At 39.2% G+C, this 20,341-nt stretch overlaps 1 protein-coding gene across 15 annotated transcripts; it reads right to left on the bottom strand.

Moving 5' to 3' along the window:
- Positions 1-313: 313 nt before the first annotated feature.
- tpm1 (tropomyosin 1 (alpha)) lies at positions 314-19,089 on the bottom strand. 15 transcript variants are annotated; one of them, XM_043227533.1, is made up of 10 exons: positions 18,753-19,081; positions 17,886-18,011; positions 17,608-17,733; positions 12,510-12,643; positions 9,960-10,077; positions 9,610-9,680; positions 8,313-8,388; positions 7,611-7,673; positions 7,351-7,420; positions 314-1,085 (listed from the first exon to the last, which is right to left on the bottom strand). In XM_043227533.1, the coding sequence occupies exons 1-10, from the start codon at positions 18,864-18,866 to the stop codon at positions 1,003-1,005; spliced, it is 981 nt and encodes a 326-aa protein (XP_043083468.1). In that variant the 5' UTR covers positions 18,867-19,081; the 3' UTR covers positions 314-1,002. The 15 variants fall into 15 exon arrangements, with proteins under 15 accessions (XP_043083468.1, XP_043083458.1, XP_043083456.1 ...); XM_043227520.1 differs by lacking the exons at positions 314-1,085; positions 17,886-18,011 and adding exons at positions 4,044-4,291; positions 5,671-5,749 and having other exon boundaries at positions 18,753-19,076; XM_043227523.1 differs by lacking the exons at positions 8,313-8,388; positions 17,608-17,733 and adding an exon at positions 8,822-8,897 and having other exon boundaries at positions 18,753-19,089.
- Positions 19,090-20,341: the final 1,252 nt, after the last annotated feature.

Here is a 20,341-nt window from a genome sequence, read left to right as displayed (position 1 = left end):
GCCTCAAGAGTGACTTTGGCTGAAATGTCGGCTTTTGTAATCAAGTGGTTTAAACGGTTTGAACGCATTCGGTTAGTCCACGTCCCGCAATGCTGCTCGGACACGACAGTCCAACTCCAACGAGACATTTATGCAACAAAATAAGCAAATACGAAACGTTACAGGAAGCAGATAGTCTGATTAGCATGCGTTGTTAAGCAACATCCTCTCAGCATTGAGTGGGAGGAGATGAAAAGCTCTGTGATCAATCTAGTGAACACAATTGAGTGCACTTGAAATGCTAAAGACGCAAAAACAGAGCCCAGGCTTTAGAAAATGTCAAACGGAGTGGTTTTATTCATATTTATTTTAGCTTTGTACATTTTTATATGACATTTAATACACCTACAGCACATTTAAAACGACTAAAATGGACGAGGCACAACCAAATGTGATTTCCTCATTTTTCAAATATGGTTTTCGGCAGAAGCGAACTCAAAAAAAAAAAAAAAAAAAAAAAAAAAAAAAACGTTGCCTGACAAAATGGGAGGGACGTCAAAAATAAATAAAAAGTTGGAGTGTAAATAAGTCCCTTTCGGGCTAAATATTGGCACAAAGAATGATATCTAAATTGGAAAAAAAAAAAAAAATCGAACTCTATAAAGCTACACACTGCTAGACATCCGCCTTCACAGTAGCACCAGTATACATAGGACAACCTAATCCCACGTACACGATAAAATAAAGGAAAAAAACTGCTCAATTTCAATTCAACTTGGCTTCAGACTCGAACCGTTATGTGCATATATTGAATTAAGTGCAATTGTTGCTAACTTTGTGCACAACCAGAATAAAAACAAACATGTACCATATTATTACATAAAATAAAAATAAAATACAATACAAGGAAAACTAAAGGTTTGTAACAAATGGCACATTATTCAATTGTCAGGACGAAAAAAACAAACAGACAAAACAAAAAAAAACTAAATGCAGACACGGTCATGATTACGTGAGCAGGATTCACATGTTATTCAGCTCCAATAGAGTCTGTTCCAACATCTGGTTCATATCGAGGTTCTCTTCTTTAGCATGTGAGAGTTTCTCTGTTAGAACATCAAGTGAGAGACGAGTTAATATCAGAGCAAAGCATGTAGGGAATGACATGCAGTGGATGCCTTGAGCATTGAACATACAGTGTTCACGCGCTCAGTTCATGCTTTCATATAAATATCCAGAACTGAGATACACACACACACGCGTTAATATATAAACGTATGACGGACACAGTTAGAGAGTGCCGACTCTTGCATAAAGCAAAAGGCATTAGATGACATCCTGATTAAAGTGCTAGCCATCCATTATCCACGTGCTGCCTTCAAGATCTGGGACGAGCTCAGAAAGTGCAATTCATTTATTCTGATTGTTCAGTAAAAGAGAAATTTACAAATGCATCTACTTTGTTGCCAGTGTTTTTTCCTGACAATTCAGAGCAAAGGATTAATTAGAATTTAAATAATTAACAATAATAAAACTACTAACAAATTAAAAAATACTGTTAATATGAAGTATGAACAAAATCAGGGTGTTTATATACACACACACACCTCAAATTATTGATTTGTCAAATGATTAATTGCAATTAATCACATCCAAAATAACAGTTGTTTACATGATGCATGTGTACTGCGTATATTTATTACACATGTACACAAACGTATATATTTATAGAAATGTACACGTAAAAACAATATTTAAAAAAAGATTTTCTAAATTATACACAGTATGTAAACAAACTTATTTTGAATGTAATTAATCATTTGTCAGCACTAACAGGAATTTTTTAAATATAAATGTATAATATATACAATTACATTTTATAATATATTCAATTTATAATTTATAGTTAAGATTTCAGTATATTAAATTATACATCAATATTTTAAATATTTCAATTAATATAAAAAGGCTGGCAATTTCTTTTTTTGAGCAGCAAAAAAATTTAAATAAATATTAAATATTTTTGGGTTTAAGTAAATTCTATAAAGTGCACAAAATACAACATACCAACAATTTGTGGTTAATCTCAACTCAACAATTATCATCTTTCCAACATGACTTGAAGGCAGCAAGAACAAAAACGCGTTCCTTGAACTTTCAATCACAACAGCATTCGTTTTAGACCCCATTTGGAGATGAGAATACAATAAACCACACTAGTTTTAGTCCTCATTCAAGGCCATTCTTAGCTCGTTAGAGAGAAGGCGGTTTTTCTCGAGTTGCTGGTAGAGGCGGTCTACAGGAGCGGCAGCAGGTTAAGACCAGAGAAAGAGAGAGGGAGAGAAACACACAGAAAGAAGAGTGAAGAAGAAATGAGAACAGCAGCAGGTTAGTGGCATTTCACTCAGACTTACATCGACCTGGAGGAGGTGATTCAGATGGACCAGACAGAGCTCCCAGTATAACAGACACACAGTGAGGTGTGAGGTCCATGGACCCATTTAAGGGTTTCTTCATTTCAAAGACCAAGGAAGTATGTCATCTCTGTTTGCAATCATTTGTTATTTACGTTATTCCTATATTACAAAACTTTAGAAAAAATGTCTTAATGTAAATACATAATATACATTATAATTTGTAATGTAATTACTGATATGTGTGTGTGTGTCTGTGTGTGTGTGTGTGTGTGTGTGTGTGTGTGTGTGTGAGCCTGGCCCAAAAAACACAGTGATAAGTATCATTTAAACCAGGGGTCACCAAGTTCGGTCCCGGGGCCGGCATCCTGCAGAATTTAGCTGCTTCTGGTGTGTTTGATTAGGGTTTTGATTTAGGTCTTACTAGGTATACTTAACCTCTAGGCAGGTGTAAGTCGGAGCTAAACTCTGCAGGACACCGGCCCTCCAGGACCAAGTTTGATGACCCCTGATTTAAACATTTGTAGTAACGGCTAACAATGATTTTGCCCCATACAATGTATTAAGATATTAAGATTAGATTATGTTCCATGAAGATATTTTGTTAATTTCCAACCGAAAATACATTAAAATGCTATTTGATTAGTAGTATGCATTGCTAAGGATTAATTTTCTCAATATTTAGATTTTTTTTTTTCCCCTTAGACTCCAGATATCTCAGCTAAATATATTTTTTTTTCCACGCCACAGAAGAAATCCTTATTGTAGATCCCCAACTAGCATTGCAATGACATTCGCCGTACTTGGATTTGAATTCTCATGCCTTCGTAGAATATGTAAACATAAGATTAGGAGCTAGAGCTGACTTTAAAAAACAAAAAAACAAAAACGGTCATGTTTTCACTACTGACAACATGCGTTTAAAGTTTAAATACCAAAAGCACTTAAATAAAAAAAAAAACCAACAACTTTAATATCAAATTTATACAGTAGTCGACATCTGAAGCGGATCAAAACAGTTCAAGCATTTGTTTTAGGACGACTTTAATAACATTTTGAAGTGGATCAAAACCTTTTGACTACTGTATATACGTTTTACGGCTTAAAATGTCTAAAGTGGAGAATTTATTTAAAGAAAACACCATTACAGCAACAATTTCCTCAGATTAGGTAATAATAATAATAATATAGTGTTATCACATAATGTTACTTTTACATATTACACTGTCTATTAGACATAATTCACACAGATATGGCTCATCTGCGCTCTAAATGCAAGTCTGTGAGACCTGATGCATGATTAATCTTCAGTGGAGTTATAACTATTATAACAAAACTATTAGCGATGCTAGCTATACTCAAACAGAGAGAACAGGTTTAACACCAGGGGAACATTTACTATATGACAGCTAATCATCATGCGGTTTCAATGACGATATTCAATGTTAGAACAGAATTGACCGTCATCTACTACCCTGAGAAAACCTGATTAAAAAGCCACAGAAATTTGAATAGTAGGAGATCACAAATTTGCCTGACATGTAAATAATGGGAAGCCAACGTGCAGCGCTTTAGGAACGTTCCCCACGTGAGAAGATCTCCTTTATTATTTATAATCGCATCTCAAACAATAACCATAGAAGAAACCCGTGACTTCTACCAGTGCTTCTGACTTTATTAGAGCCACAGCATTTAAAGCACATAGAAATGAAAAGGAAATAAAGAACAAAAATGAGACGTTTACATAGTTTTACATAAAGCCGAAAGAATTAAAGGTTCTGTACAAGAAGAGATGGATAACAAAACATGATGTAGAGGGATGAGAGGAAAAAGAAAGGCTGGAAAGAGCAGAGTGAAGTCGTTCAGCCGGCGGGACGCGTCTTTGATGAACATTTTATCTGCGCGGGGGGAAAAAAGTAAAAAGAAAGGTGATGGAAGGGACAGAGGAAGCCATCAAACACAAGAGGGGGGAAGAAACCACCACATACGGGAGCCACGATGCTGCTTGCTTAATATAAAGAGTCTCTATTCATCTCTGACATCAGAAACGTCTCCAGCTAGCGCTAATGCTAACGATGATTGGCCATGGAGTGGAGCCAAACAAGCAGCGCTGACTTACCAAGCAGCTCACGCTACTGAACAATTACTACATGTGAGATAATATCACACGTGGTGGTCAGAAAGCATCGCGGCAGGCTTTGGGCCTGTCTTCTGAACAGAAGAAGACCTTGTTAGTAGATGAATGTACACCAGAGGAGAGGAAACACCCCACACAGGAAGTCTGAGCATGAAACGCTTCCCACTGTAAAACCGTGGTGCGTTTCTGACTGTGTCACATGCTTCACAGTGCTACCAATAGGGCTGGGTGATGTAGGCCATCTTTTCATATTGTTGCGTTTTAAAAATCAAACACTATTCTATATGGTTAACATTCCTAAAAGATATTTAGCGGATTTTGGTATTTTTGAAAAACAGTTTATTTGATCAAAAATGCAGAACAATTGTGAAATATTTAAAATAATACGTTAAATAACGTTCCCTATTTGAATACATTTTAAAATGTAATTACTGTGAGATAAAGCTGAATTTTCAGCATCACACGATCCTTCAGAAATCATTCTAATATAAAGATTTGGGGAATAAGAAATATTTGTTTTTGCTTAATTGCATTTTTTTTTTTTACAAAAATAAGTCAAATGTCAATTTATACTGTCAATTCAAAAATTATAATGCATACTTGTGCATACTAATGCATAATGTTTAATTTTATATATTTTGAGGGAAAAAAAAATTATATTTTACATTAAACTTTTTTTCAACAATTACATTTAATAATTATATATTTTATTAGTTTTACAAAGTACATAACAAAATATAAATAAACTCCCTTTTAAAGCTAGATCACCCAGCCCTAGTATTGAAGAGCAAAAATGTAACCAAACACTGGAGAGTTAAGAGTTTCGTTTTCTCACAATATTATTTGAAATGAAGAAATAAAATAGTTATGAATTCACATCACAAAACTCCTATACACTGACTCTACAAGCCATGGCCTTCACATTAACACTCATGGACAAATTTGCAATAAGCAAATACTTTAAATACCTCAAATAACAGAACAGGAACCATAAGCCTTGTAGAGTTACAGAGATAGAGTTTTTAAACGGAGGAAAGAGTCATAGCGTGTGAACTGAAGACCTTATTTAGAGCGGGTGAGAGGGGGATTATGGGTAATGGGGAGGGGCACAGGCACAGGCAGAGACCGCGGATGAATTACATTGAAGTCATGTCGTTGAGAGCGTGGTCCAGCTCCTCGCTGATGGCTTTGTACTTGAGTTTCTGGGAATATAACTCATCTATCGGGATTCGGGACGGTGTGTGTGATGGAGGGGGGACAGAGGAGAGAGGAGAGGAAGTGGTGGGGGTGGGGGGTAAAAACAGGTGCAGGAGTGAAGCATCCAATCCAGCGGCAAGACGGGCCCCGTTGACCGAGTGACAGACAGCGAGAGAGTGACGTGACGACAGAGAGAGAGTGGAGGGAAAACAGAAAATCAAGTTAAGGAGGAATGGAAAGGAACTGAAACACAAGGCAAAGACCATGACAAATTCGTCAGAGTCACCGTGAAACTCCAGGTCACTTACTAAACGAGACGTTCAAATGAATTCGGCCATTATTTATTCACTCAAAACCTGTGGGGCTTTAATCCTTCAGTGGAAAACTATTTAAAAATGCCCAGAATGCTCTCTTCCCACCTCTTGGAGCTCATGGCTCGTCTAGATGTCATTCCAGCAGTCACTGGTTTCTGTCTTTGTCTGTAGTCAAAGTTTTACTGAATGCATTCCGCATCAAAAAAAAAAAAAAACAAAACAAAACAAAAACAAACGACTTTGGCACAGCATCCGAAATGCTATTTGTCATTCTAAAATGCTTCAGAAAAAGTCTCAAAGTGCACTTAAATAAAACATTTTTCTGAAAAGTTTGTTCATGTTTACCAAAGCTGCATTTATTTGTTCAAAAATGCAGAAAAATGATGAAATAGTATTACAATTTAATATAACAGTTTTTTATTTGAATATATTTTAGAATGTAATTTATTCCTGTGATCAAAGCTGAATTTTCAGCATCATTGCCGTCACATGATCCTTAAGAAACCACACTAATACGCTGATTTTCTGCTCAAAAACATTATCAATAGAAAACTGTTGTGGTGCTTATTTTTCCTGGAACCCACAATGCATTTTTTTTTAATGAATGGAAGTAGCATTTACACAAAACAAATCTTTTGTAAATCTTCTCAAATCTTTCTAAATGATGCATTTATTGTCATTTTGGGACTCATTTTCAGTTCTCCGTATGGGAAAGGAGCACTCTGGGATAGTTTGTGTTCCACCAAAATAAATGAAAACATTTTGAACCATTTTGATAAATGCTAATATGCGAATGTTTTTATTTTTGCATAGGCTATCCCTATTAAAGGTTCTTACTGATGCCTCTCCACCCGAGATGTTGAATTATCATAGACACATTAACAAAGAGCAAACACGGCAGTACAGTTATGAAAATGAACTTGGGCTTGTGTAAATCCAAATACGAGCAGAACAGGAGAAGGCTATTTAAGAGCAGCTCATAAAAGCCTAATCAAGTTTAAATGCTTCATGTAATTGGACCTCTGTAACACGACTGAAAACAACGTGATGTCTGTGTGTGTGTGGATCCGCACAATGACTGGTCTCTCTGCAAGAGGTAATGCTTAACTGTGCGACTGAAGCGATAAGGAAGCTGAAAGGAGGCCAGTAGGGCAGAAGGTTTGAGGAACAGAATGACGGTAGAGAAATACAAGGCTGAAAGATTTATGACCTGAAGCGAAAGGGGTGGTCGCTCTGAATACTTCACAATCGCGCATATGAATGAAAACTGGACAGGGGCTGAGGTGACTCGAATGAATGAAAGTCGTACCTTCAAGGTCATCGATGGTCTTCTCAAGCTTGGCGACTGACCTCTCGGCGAACTCGGCACGGGTCTCGGCCTGCAGCAGAGAAAAAAAAATAAAAAATTAAGACTGCGGGGACAATCATTTGCAGCCAATAACGTATTTAAATACCCAGAACCAGTGGGGGGAAAAAATAATAAAAAATATCAAATGAGATAAGTGTACTACTGTGCGTGTTATACACACAGTAACAGTGATTACTAAATATCATGAAAGATGTTCATACCTCCTTTAGTTTGTCAGTGAGGACCTTGATCTCCTCCTCGTATTTGTCTTCTTTCTGTGAGTACTGCAGACATTATAAGAACAAGAGACGTCAAAACACGAGCATTTACACTACATTAGCTTTCCGCTCAATAACACTGCACATAAACCGATTCCTAATGTATAATATACTAGGGCTGTCAAATCAATTCGTTGTAGTAATAATAACAACTGTAAACTTATTTTGGATGCGATTAATTGCAGTCAACCATTTTGACTGAGGGTCCTTGTACACCGAATCTTTTGTATTTTCCACATTTGTCATCCTTTCTTATAAAAATGCTTGCTACGGATGCGAAAATTCAAATCAAAGATGGTTTTTTTTTTTTTTTAGGTCAGACAAACGGTTCGGAGGTACTGTGTAAACAAGACTGACACAGCATGAGGCCAAAGCGAAAATTTCTGTGCAAGGACCTTGACTTTTAACCAGATTTCACTTTAACAAGACTTTAATGGTCATGTGTTTAATGGTAAACTAAATCTGAAGCTCCACAACAGAACAAATCAGAAAATGTGTCAAAAAGCAAGCAAGCACACAATTCAACCCCTTATTGACATATACAGACAAAGATGGTTTGCTACACGTATAGAAACACTGGTTTTCCCGGTTTGTTGAGGAGGAGGGGTAGATGGTGTGCCTGGGAGAGCAGCAGAGCACACCTACCTTCTCAGCCTGGGCTTCCAGGGACTTCAGGTTGTTGGTCACAGTTTTCAACTCTTCCTCAAGCTCAGAGCATTTGCTGGTGTTTTACACAGAACACAGAGAAGAGGAGAGGAGGAGGAGGAAAGGTACATTGAGAGGAGGACGACCAGAAGCAGGAACAGAGGGACATCAGGGAACCGGAAGAAAGAAAGGAGGAGGAAAACAAAAAACCAAAAAAATCAAAACAGGGATGGAGGACGAGGGGAGCCCGAAGTCCCCTTAACACAGCAGGAACGTGCCATGAAGTCTACATAACCGCCGCATGCAACTTGTTAGGAGTTACACCGTTCGAGAAAAAAAAAAAAAAAAAAAAAAAGTTGCAGCATTCCTGCCAAGTTAGAAGGGCGTGAAACAAACAAACAAACAAAAAGATGGATCAAATAAAGCTGCGAGCGTGGAAAGCAAGGGAAACTGTGGTTTTTGCCTACTACAGAGTACACAAGGTTAGACGTATGTGACCCAAGTAGTACCTGTTCTTCTGATGCCTTTAATGACTTATAGGTTTGGTCCAACACTCGAAGCTCATCCTGTGATCTTCGAAGGCGTCTGTTAGTGTGTGCAGAGGGAAGGCCATTCCAAACACGGGCCACATGCAAGTTAACAGTGCATGCAAAAGTCAAAAAAAACATAAAGACAACCAAAACAGGAACAGGAACGTGAAGCAGGTATTAGCCATTAGCAATATGGTAGTAAAACTCTTAGGCGATATAGCTGTGTTAAATCTAAGCTGCTGTCGGTATGTGCAATAAGTAGAAGGTCATCCGTGTACTTTCTTATATCATTTATAGGATAATTTGTATGCATGTATAAAACTTATCGACCTACTGTTTTTCTAGATAGTAAGGAAACTGGCATATTTGTATAATGGCGCAGATCATACATCTGAGGATGCCATTCATTTCAAGTTAAAAATAGTATTAGCGTATGATAGGTCAAAAATCGACCAATCAGAAAAAGCTGGAGGTGGGACAAGCACAGCACACGGATTGCTGACTAAAGTAAAAGAGGCTTTTATATGGATTACAAAAAGGACCGTTTGACAGAAAACAAATGTAAAAAAAAAAAAAAAAAAAAAAAAAATCAGCTTTTGTCATTAATACATTTCACATTTATTGGCCTCAGAGTAAAAGGCTAGTTAGCATCTCATGTATTCTGTGTATGCATCTGTGAGAGTGTGAAGAGGCTCAGGCACATGCATGAATATAAATGTGTGTGTAGGTTTGTGCAGACATGCAGAGGCTGCAGGAAAGTCTCGTACCTCTCATTCAGCTCGGCGCGCTCCTCTGTGCGCTCCAGCTCACCCTCAACGATCACCAGCTTACGGGCCACCTGCGCGCACACACACACACACACACACACACACACACACACACACACGTTCTTATAGGCAATTTGAAAGGGGAGGCACTTACTATACATTAAGTGAGACCAAATCAAAACTAAAAAGAATCACAAAGCTAGTTGTTTTGATCAGATTACAAAACAGCAATCTTTTTTTATGTGTATGCTGAACTGCAAGCATGTGCTTTTCTCACACTTTAAGTGTGAAAGGTCATGTGACTAGGCAGGAAGTAATGCACATGTGGTTTAATGGCTGAGGGAACCTGCCTCCTCGTATTTGCGGTCGGCCTCCTCAGCAATGTGTTTGGCCTCCTTGAGCTGGATCTCCTGGATCTCCATCTTCTCCTCGTCCTTCAGAGCTCTGTTTTCAATGACCTTCATGCCTCTGGAAGAAGGAGGAAGCGAGAAATGATTTGAAAGGGAAGAATGAAATCACTCCTGAGCATCACTATGACTCGATTCGGATCGATAACGCGCTACAAATTACATTCAAAGTCGCCAACGCGTCTGCAGCTAAGCTCTGAGATCAAAGTTGCAGTTTTAGCTTCTAAACCCATGCTTTCTTGTATTATCACAACGGTCGCTGTCAGAACGGATGAATGGGAGGGAGAAAGCACTTAAGAGCTAGACCAGGTCTCGGTACAGAGTGGTTCTATGCAGGCGAGCTGGGCTGGAGACAGAGGGACTCTGTGTGCGCAAACAAAGGGAAGGGAAACGCAGCCTAGTGCCTCTACAAATTGCTGTTTATTCAGGAACCCACTGGCTCAACGCAAACAGCTCACGTCAGTTGTTTAGGCCAAAAACAGCATCACACAACTACAACGGCCGCATGCCCTTGATTTCTGTGCTATGAGTGCAGAAGTCTTGGTCAACAAAAAAAAAAAAAAGAAAAAAAAAAAGAACCCTCAAGTCTTTTTATGCATCAAAATAATGCTTCCTTTTTTATAGCATTAAAAATGGTTAAATAACTTATTGTTAAAGGGTTAGTTCAACTCAAAAATGAGAATTCTGTAATTACTCACCCTCGTGTCTTTCCAAACCAGTAAGACCTTCGTTCATCTTCAGAAAACAAATTAAGATATTTTTGATGAAATCTGAGAGCTATCTGACCCTCCATACACAGCTGAAACGATCCAGGTCCAGGAACGTAATACATCGGTAAAACAGTCCAACTTCAGTTTTGATGTCACGTGGACTGTTTTACAGATGTCTTTACTAAGTTTCTGGACCTGGATCATTTCAGTTGTGTTGCTGTCTATGGAGGGTCAAAGGGATCTCAGATTTCAATCAAAAATATCTTAATGTGTGTTGCGAAGGTGAACGAAGGTCTTCATGAGGGTGAGTAGTATGGCAGAATTTTTATTTTGGGGTAAACGAACAATATAATTGTATTTTTATTTTAAAGGGTTAAAATAAAAAAACGAAACCCCAAATTAATAACAGCAACATCGATGTTTGCCGTAACGACTACGATTGCAAACTACTCATGTAGGGTCGTGGTGCTGGGGATGAGCAAACTGCACGGACTTCCCTCAGCGCACACAAACAGTCTTTATGCAGGGCACCAGATGTGCGGTGCAGGCTAGGAAGTGGCAGCATGTTGTCATTTCAATAGCAACACGTCGGCGGAGCTGCACACAGTAACCACAGTTACCGCGAGAGGGGGAGGGACGGGGTGTGGACCTGCTCAACTGACTCGTTCTGCTTCAGAGAATCAGGCTGACAGTCTCACAGAGGACGCCGCACTTGATTGCATTGCACTTCACAATACCAACAGTATGCCATAGCCCTGTATGTACTGTACATTACAGTGATGTTTAATCCCAGTGACTCATTTAAAAAGTGGATTTAAATCTGAAAGTGTGCCGTGCATGAAGTTATCATCTCTCAAAAGAAAGTGTCGACTCCGAATCATTAAAAGAGTCGTCTTTAATGAATCCCAAGCTGTTGGATGTTGACATCAACATGAAACATTAGCATATTGCCCCGCCCACTTCTTTTTGCGCTCATCTGAATGAAGCTACAAATTCATTCTTCACCGCTAGGTGGTGCTTTAAGAGTTCAAATAGCAGTTTCCATGAGAAAACTCTGTACACAAAGCAGCACTGCAGGCATAATGAGATGAAAATGAGACCAATCACCACAGACTAGTGTCACGCAAACGAGGGGTTCGGAAGAATTAATCTTTATACTAATTGTTTGGGAGTCATTGAGCAAATAAGGTAAAAAGAAAATGCGTAAGACAATGAAGGTGATTTTTGACCTTGCGTGCATGTCAACCTGTTGCTGGGTCCTCCCAAAACCAAAATATGAACCTCTGAAACCCTACAATAGGGTACTTTAAATAATCTGAAATAAAAGTTTATATACTATAAATGAGTCGGTGAATCATACACTCAAAATTATTTTGAGAGTGTTCATTTAGGTTGGTTTACAAACAAGATTTATTCGGTTCATTCACAAAACAAGTTAGTTCATTTGTTTTGGATCATTCACAAACGAGACACTGTAAACAAAGCGAATGAATGCAAACCAAATACTGAGTTTATTCAGTGCATTCGCAAATCAGATTCAGTGTTCATTCGGAGCATATTTGTTCGGTAGGACCGACCAATTAAACAGCCCTTAGCTGACACTCAATGTTTGAAGGCAATAAATAAGTCAAAATGAAAGTGAAAATACCGAAAGCCGTCATGAATGACTCGCTCATTAAATTCCATTAGGAGTCCTGCACAGCAATAACGTCGCTGAGATCAACACAAATTGTCAAGCAGTAGACTTTCAGCCGTAAAGTGACTGTAAGTGTAGCGTACTAACCTCTCGCTCTCGTCGGCAGCCTTCTCGGCCTCCTCCAGCTTCTGCAGGGCAGTGGCCAAACGCTCCTGTGCGCGATCCAACTCCTCCTCAACCAGCTGGATGCGTCTGTTCAGGGAAGCTACATCGCCCTCGGCCTTGAAGAGCACAGAGGAACTGTGTAAAAGCTCAAGGTCAGAGGTTCACACCCTATTCATGCAGCCAGTGACACCTACACCGCACGAGCGCTGACGGCACCCATTTAGAGCAACGGACTTGTCTGGCTTGTGTTTGCAGTCAGGCTTTGGCGACTGTGTATTTTGGTCATAAATGGCGGCGTATAACTAGCTCCTACTAAGATCTAGTGAGGTCGACAGATTTCTTCTGCTGTGCTTGAACACATTGTATAGCACATAATGACAGCAGCAGCGCTAATGGACGAGACAGGGCTAGGCCATCGGATCATTACAGAGCCTCTGGGACAACATTAACAGGCGTTGGGAAGGAGTCCCAGAGGAACTACATGGACTACACTGTCAAAGGGCAAAAACACATGACTAGTGGAGAGCCTGATGCCTGAAACACACAAGCTTGGATCGTTTCAAACATACTTTCGCCGACTGCCGGGAAACTCAATGCTGGTTTTGAAACTGTGTTGTACTCGTACAGCAGTAGCTGTGGGTTCCTGGTGGACTGTGAATCACGATGCTAAATGCAATTAACAATGCAACACACTACATAACTCATGCGTCGAAAAGCGGTTTTGGGGGTAACGCATTGCAAGTAATATTTATGTAATCAGATTACTTTTTTTCAAATAACTACTAAAAAGTAACGCATTGCTTTTTAATTTACAAAAGATATATCAGTTACTTTTAGAAAAAAAGTATAATTTACAGTATTAAATTTAAAGTGATAATTTAAAAAAAGAATTTTTTTTTTTCAGATTCAATTTCAAAAGAACATTACTCCGTATGTATTGGAAAATAAAAATAGCATTGCCACGAAAAGAAAAAAATAAATAAAATAAAATAAAAAAATCACATTTTATTACTAGATTCAGAAATACTGAAAATATATTTTCACAATATACTGATATATATATATATATTTTTTTTTTTCCACATGCATTATGTAAAACATTTTGGATGCAAATCTATTTTGGATGATTAATCATTTGACAACACTAACATTATAGTACAGACAGTGCAGTGGAGATTAATATAATAAAAGAAAATAACTAATTATTAAATATAAATTAAGTTTCATTTAATAACAAGTGACCAAGGAATGTAAATCGTTCAAATACAGTAACTGAAATATACCTAAATGAATCGAACTGAATTTAACTTAACGTGAACATCTGTAGCGAAAGCCAGCCCTAATCAAGCTCACCTGCTACATTTCATTTCGTTCAGCTTTGGACATTAGACGATGTTAAGTCACCACTTTGCATACGATGCATAATCTCGTCTACAAGACTATAATACCCTATAATATAATACTGTTACACTATGAAAACATATGTGCACATTTATGTTTTTACTGCATCATAACAAATAACCTCTTCTTAAGTCCCAGTCCAGCTATAAACAAAGGCCTTCCACTAAAGGGAACTACCTCGGGCAAAGTGCATGTTATATTGTCAGCCGAGATATGAAAAACCAGAAAGCAACACAGATAACCTTGACAGCCAGAACTGAACTCCTGCATTTACTTAAAAGGTCCCGGAGTCTGAAGCGTGCTCGAGACGGACTAATCAATGCCATGCTTCTATGGCAAACTACAGCCATCGTTATTTATCTCAGCATGACTAAGGAGAGTCCTACTGTACGCATGATGCAGACTGACCATATAAGGGAATGCTAAAAGGCTTCAGGAGATGTCAACATACAGCTAGAAGCAGCAGCACCTCCTATTCATTAAGATAAAACCACTACAGCACAGCCTGCATAAACAGTTCTGTCCAGGATCACTACTGAACCGCTGTAGGCTATTAGCCTAAAATGATTACACTCAGAGCAAATTGTCATCAAACAAGGACCTATTCACAGCAACACAACTTACTCAACTAACTGGATTATAACCAGACTCTCCAATTACGACTGTCAACAAGAGAACCGACTGAAAACGCAGGGATGAGTCTCGCGCAGAGATGTCGTCAGCAATCTCAAAGTTTGGGGTGAAAACAACATGGTCACTGTTGTTAAAATGCTCAGTTTCAAAGAGTCAGACTCATTTCCGCGAATCGATTCTTTTGAACGGTTCAGTTCAAAGAACCAGTTACAAACGACTCACTAATTGACATTCAAACGTAATTGACATAACATTGCCCTTAAAATTCCATTATAAAATTATTTTTTTTATGCGTCTTCTCAATTCAGTACGCAGTCATGATTTAGTTACTAAAATTGTAATGATTCAGTTCAAACTACAGCATGAATTGGCATTTAAGTAATGACTTTTTTAATCTACCAGCTGAACGTTTTTGCCATTTAATAATAATAATAATAATAATAATAATAATAATAATAATAATAATAATAATAATAATAATAAATGCAATTTATAAAGCTGGATTTTGTATGCTTCACATCATTTCAGTTAACTTTATCAGGTCACTCATTGGTTCTAGGCTCTTTGAGAATCGATAACGTTCGAACGAAACGATTCCCGCCTGTCAGTTTGCTTTATTAGACGTGGAACGGATTTAAGAGAGCCAACTAAACGTTTTTTAAGACCGTTCACAGCGTATCAGTCAAATCCGTGAACTAAATCACTCGGACCGATTAGACGAGCTGGTTCAACCGATTCACTTTCAAGATTCGACTCAAACGAACGGCTCGCTCGGACGCGAATCGGATGTCATTATTCAGCAGCCCCAACGTACATGCGTCAGGTTATAATCACTCTGGAAAACATTTAATTAGCGTTTCCTGTTCCGTTGTTCAGTAATGGAAGTCGTTTAAAAAAAAAAAGAAACTAAAACCAGAAAACGTTCGCGCTACAAATGTCGCCGTTTAACGGGCTGGTAAACAGCGCGCAGAGGGCGTCTAGGAAATTCCGCTACGTTAATACCGCGCATCACCGTTCCGTTCCGAACGCGACCGTTTAAACTATCGGAACGCCCGGAATGCGCGCGACGTTACGCTACGCTGCAGCGCGCGGCGTTTCTACCCTCGCACTTTTTATACTTTGTATCGTTCTGCGCTCTTACTGCTTCTCTGGCTTTCCTCTCCAGCGCCAGCTCCCGCTGCAGTTTCTCCGCTTTCTCTTCAGCACCGTCCGCCTGCTCTTGCAACAGTTTTATTTTCCTTTTGACCGCTTCCAGCGATGTAGCCGCCATCCTTATCCTGTATAAACGCTAAAAGCGTCGTCGTTGAACGCGTTTCCTTCCGACGAACGCGGCTCAGAGACGCTGCTGCTGCTGCCCCTGATCTGCGTGTGTGTGCGCGCGCGAAGACGCGGAGCGACGTTTCAGATCACACCGGAAGTAACCATGTTTTCATAGGCGAGCCCCGAACGACGTCATTGCCGTGATCTAGGGCTTATCTGCCGCTTTTCGGCGATCGGGATCTCCACGCGAGACTCAGAAGAGGTGAACTGCAATGCATATGCTGCATGAAAGACACGTTTTATCGGTTAATCCGAATAGTGGTTTATTTTAAAGTCATCTGGAGGACGTGCAGTAGGGTATTACCACCCTGCACCTGCTGCACACCTGGACGGGTTAACCGACAGCCTGATGGGTAATTGACCATAGAGTGCTGGTGCTGAAACTGAGCTGCTAAATATGGAATGACTTCAGTGGGAGGGGGCCTGGTCCTGGGCCTCGAAGAGACTTGTTTAGTCCTGTTGCGCCCTCTATAGGGTAACTACAGCAGCGGTCAGAGCTGTTTTTTTGGACAATTTGATCTTGTATAATAAAGATGGCTTTATTATACGTATAATATAATTAATACAATGATATTGTGAAAAATGACTAATATTAATATTTCACACACACACACACACACACACACACATATATATATATATATATATATATACACACACACACACACACATATATATATATATATATACACACACACACACATATATATATACACACACACACACACACACATATATATATATATATATATATATATATATATATATATATATATATATATATACATATGCCCAAATACTTTTATACTTGATATTACATTATTGTTATTATATAAATGTATTACTATTCAATTAAATGTATTGGAATGGAAAAAACAATTATACTATTTAAAATGTATCACTAATATATTTATATAATTTATCAACGTTAATAATGTAATATTACAATTACAGTAATTACGTTAAATTGTATTTTGCGCCTGCAGTTCTGTTGATGTACACCAGGGGGAGCGCGCACTTTTCAAGGCCGTATTGCAAAGTTTTATTATTTTAGCGCTACAAAACTGGATGACAGTCGGTTTCTACTCACATACGTTATTTTAATCCACTTACTTTCGTTTTAATTTAACATCTCTGGCTGGTTATTGAATAACTCACGACGATTCGGTGAAACGCAAAACGAAGAGTTCAACCGAGGCTGAAGGACTGTCTAATATCACGCAAAGCCGTGCAAATGCGCGTGAAGACTTTGGATCGTCTACCCACACAGTTCTCAGAACACAGTTGAGTCTTAAAGGAGTCCACGGCGACGTTAAAAGAAAGACTACGAGTCGACCGGTCTTTGTCAAGGGCAGGGCCCAAGGAGCGAGTCTGAGTCTTGACCATATAAAGCACTAGGCTAAATATAACAGCCTGCCTGCTCCGTCTTGGAATGCACGTCTTGTAATTTAAAATCGCGAATCGTGTATTTATGTTTGCGTGACTACACAAACACACCGCGTTTGCTCAGATATATGGGGTATGCGTTTATAATACCGCGCCACAGGCGGCTTTAAGGCTCTAGGGAAGTCTGAGAAACAAAAAAGAGCAACCTGTGTCCGAAAGCAACATTCACAACCGACCCCGAATATGCAAACAGACCTGTAAATAAAAAAGGCGTGCGCATGCCAAAAGTGTCAGGGAAAGATGCGTGAGGAAGGCGGTGATGCTCCGTGTAGCTACTCACATCTGTGGCTTTCTTCTCAGCCAGCTCCAGCTTCTCCTGCGCATCTTTAAGAGCCTCGGAATATTTGTCGAGCTCATCCTCAGTGCCCTTCAGTTTCTTCTGCAGCGCTAGGAGGTCATCCTCGAGCTGCGCGCGTTTGAGCGATTTGATTGACAGCGGCGAAGAGCGGGAAGCAGAGTGCGCGCGCGCGCGGTGCGGCGGCCAGACGCGCAGACAGGGAAAGAGAGAGGGGGAGAAAGAAAAGTTAGGGAGATTCAGGCAGGAACATGGGGAAATACCTTGGTGGCGACCTCCTCGGCGGACAGGAGCTTCTCCTCGACGCTCTGGTACTCCTCGAGCACTTTATCGCGCTCGTCCTCCGTTACGCGCAATTTCTTTTCCAACTGAATTAGTTCGTCTTCTAACTACACGTGCATAAATGACAGTTTTCATAACACATGAGGGAAACTCGTATTAGGAGTAAACGTGTCTGTTTACGATGCTTAACCCTTGCTTCTGTTTGTGGGCTCGGAGTAAAATATGCTCAACGCGCATTTTTAACGCGCTCGTTTAGCAAAGCGTTTTTTGTGCTTTGTTGGGGTCTCAAAAGTTTTTGTAGCTCACTTCGTGACACCGCAAAGGGTTAAAGCATCATAAAAGCTCGGTTTGGTCAGAAGAATATCTGAAGGAAAAAAACACAAGGTTTTCATTTAGAAAATTAGGCTACTACGGTCACAAAAACAGCGCACTTGACTGAATGCTTCAGTTTAAGTAGCCTTCATTTTTAAGTAACCTTAAAAAGTTAGGTTACAGCCTACTGTCATTATCTTGTTCAACCAAATTGAAACTCTGAAGACTAATGCAAGGTAGAAGTTACAGAAATAGGCTATTATTAGACAGTAAGCAGTTCATCCTGCGCCAACGGAACATTAAGGGTTAATAAATGAAAGGTTAGGCTGCATGTTTCTGCATAGATGTTTTACAATAAAAGGACTTTGGAAAAAGAAAAAGGGAATTAATTGACACTGAAAAGTTGTATTACTTTTACCCTTGTTTTGTCACTATAAATCCACTCGGGTAATAATAATCCACTTATCAAGTAGCGCGCGGGAGAGGCGCGCGCGCGTCATGGATAACGTTTAAAAGTCCTCATAAAAACCGCAGACCTGTTTGCTCCTGTCCTCCGCTGCCTTTTTGTCTCCCTCAGCCTGCTCGGCTCTGTCCAAGGCGTTCTCCTTGTCGAGCTTGAGCATCTGCATCTTCTTCTTAATGGCATCCATGGCTGCTTAAGGGTTGCTCGGCTGCAATAGAGAAATGTCCAGAGAGGAGCGAGGGTCGGAAGCGCTTGGGACTGAACGCAGAGCCGGAGTGCGAGCGCCCGCTCCTGTGCGCGCTCTCAAATACGCGCTTTCACGGGAGGGGTGACTGAATTCCTCTGGACATTCAATACTTTTTTGGAAACAGCCGCATTGGGCCGCTTCTCCATGCCCCGTGTCTTTTTTTATGGATCTGAGAGGCGATTCGCTGCTGCTCGACATTTGACCGTTTATATGCCTATATAAGGGGTGTGATGGGCACGGCGGACTCCTCGAGACGTCTTCACGCGCGCACACTGAGACGCAGACGGGGGTCTCGAGACGCGTGACGCAATGTCATCAAAACGCAACGCTCGCGGAAGGATCTGATTCAACAACTTTAGAGGTTCAAAAGTGTCAGAAAGCAGCTGCTTATTTATTATTATTATATTCAACGACATCATACACACGCGCACACACATGTTGTATATCACGAGTCTGTATTTATATAGGCTATATAAATATACAGTATATACACACACTATATATATATATATGAAATTGGATGCGATTATACACCATTAATTGTTTGACAGCATATATATATATATATATATATATATATATATATATATATATATATATATATATATATATATATATATATATACACACAAACACACACAGTATACAGATCTTGGTAGTATGTATGTAATCTGGATTATGTAGATCAGATCAGATTAAATAACATTTCATAAATTCTCATAATCAGACTTTTTTAGATTACATGATTACATATTATTCATACAATATCAATACATTATACATTTATTGATTGTACCTAATTCAACCTATTTAATTTTTCAGAAAGTTCCTTTCTAAAAATCTACTGCTTAGATACACTTCCTGTTTTAATTTTATTCACAGGGAGATCATTTATATTCAGGACACACTGCATTTTACCACTGATTTACAAAACTCCTATTTAAATTAACATGATAAACAAATAAATTCATCTAAAAGTAATCAGAAAGTAGTCTGATTATATTACCTAAATATGTATTGTAATGGATTACGTTACTAATTACAATTATTTTAGCCAAATTTGACTTGGAATTAGTAACAGACTACAATTTGTGAGTAATCCACCCAGCTCTATAGATTCATTCATTTTTCAGATTGTGACCCTTTTTGTGACCCCGATGACCCACGGTTACTCCATTGGTATTAACCTCAGAGAAAAGTGCTGAATCAAGAGTCACCTTTATTCTCAGACACTTCAGACTCATCATCAGTCTGGTCTGAGCCTTATCAGACCTCAAACGTGCCTTTGTTTCAACACTTCCGCGCGATACGAATGAACAAAAACCTTGCATGGGCTTATAATGTAATTAACAACTTCAGCAATGTGCCTTTATGCATCCCATGATAGATGCAAGAGGAGCTTGAGTTTGTTTCTT

Source organism: Puntigrus tetrazona, chromosome 25 (assembly GCF_018831695.1).
Source record: "Puntigrus tetrazona isolate hp1 chromosome 25, ASM1883169v1, whole genome shotgun sequence".
In the NCBI taxonomy this organism is placed as follows: domain Eukaryota; kingdom Metazoa; phylum Chordata; class Actinopteri; order Cypriniformes; family Cyprinidae; genus Puntigrus; species Puntigrus tetrazona.
This window is presented reverse-complemented; position numbering and strand designations above follow the sequence as displayed.

Excerpts from the sequence above, each read along its gene's own strand:
- tpm1 (XM_043227533.1), bottom strand. The coding sequence starts at position 18,866 with ATGGATGCCATTAAGAAGAAGATGCAGATGCTCAAGCTCGACAAGGAG. Across the intron at positions 18,012-18,752 it reads CGGAGGACAGGAGCAAACAG|TTAGAAGACGAACTAATTCA; the intron begins GTCTGCGGTTTT and ends ATGCACGTGTAG. Across the intron at positions 12,644-17,607 it reads CTGAGAAGAAAGCCACAGAT|GCCGAGGGCGATGTAGCTTC; the intron begins GTGAGTAGCTAC and ends GTGCTCTTCAAG.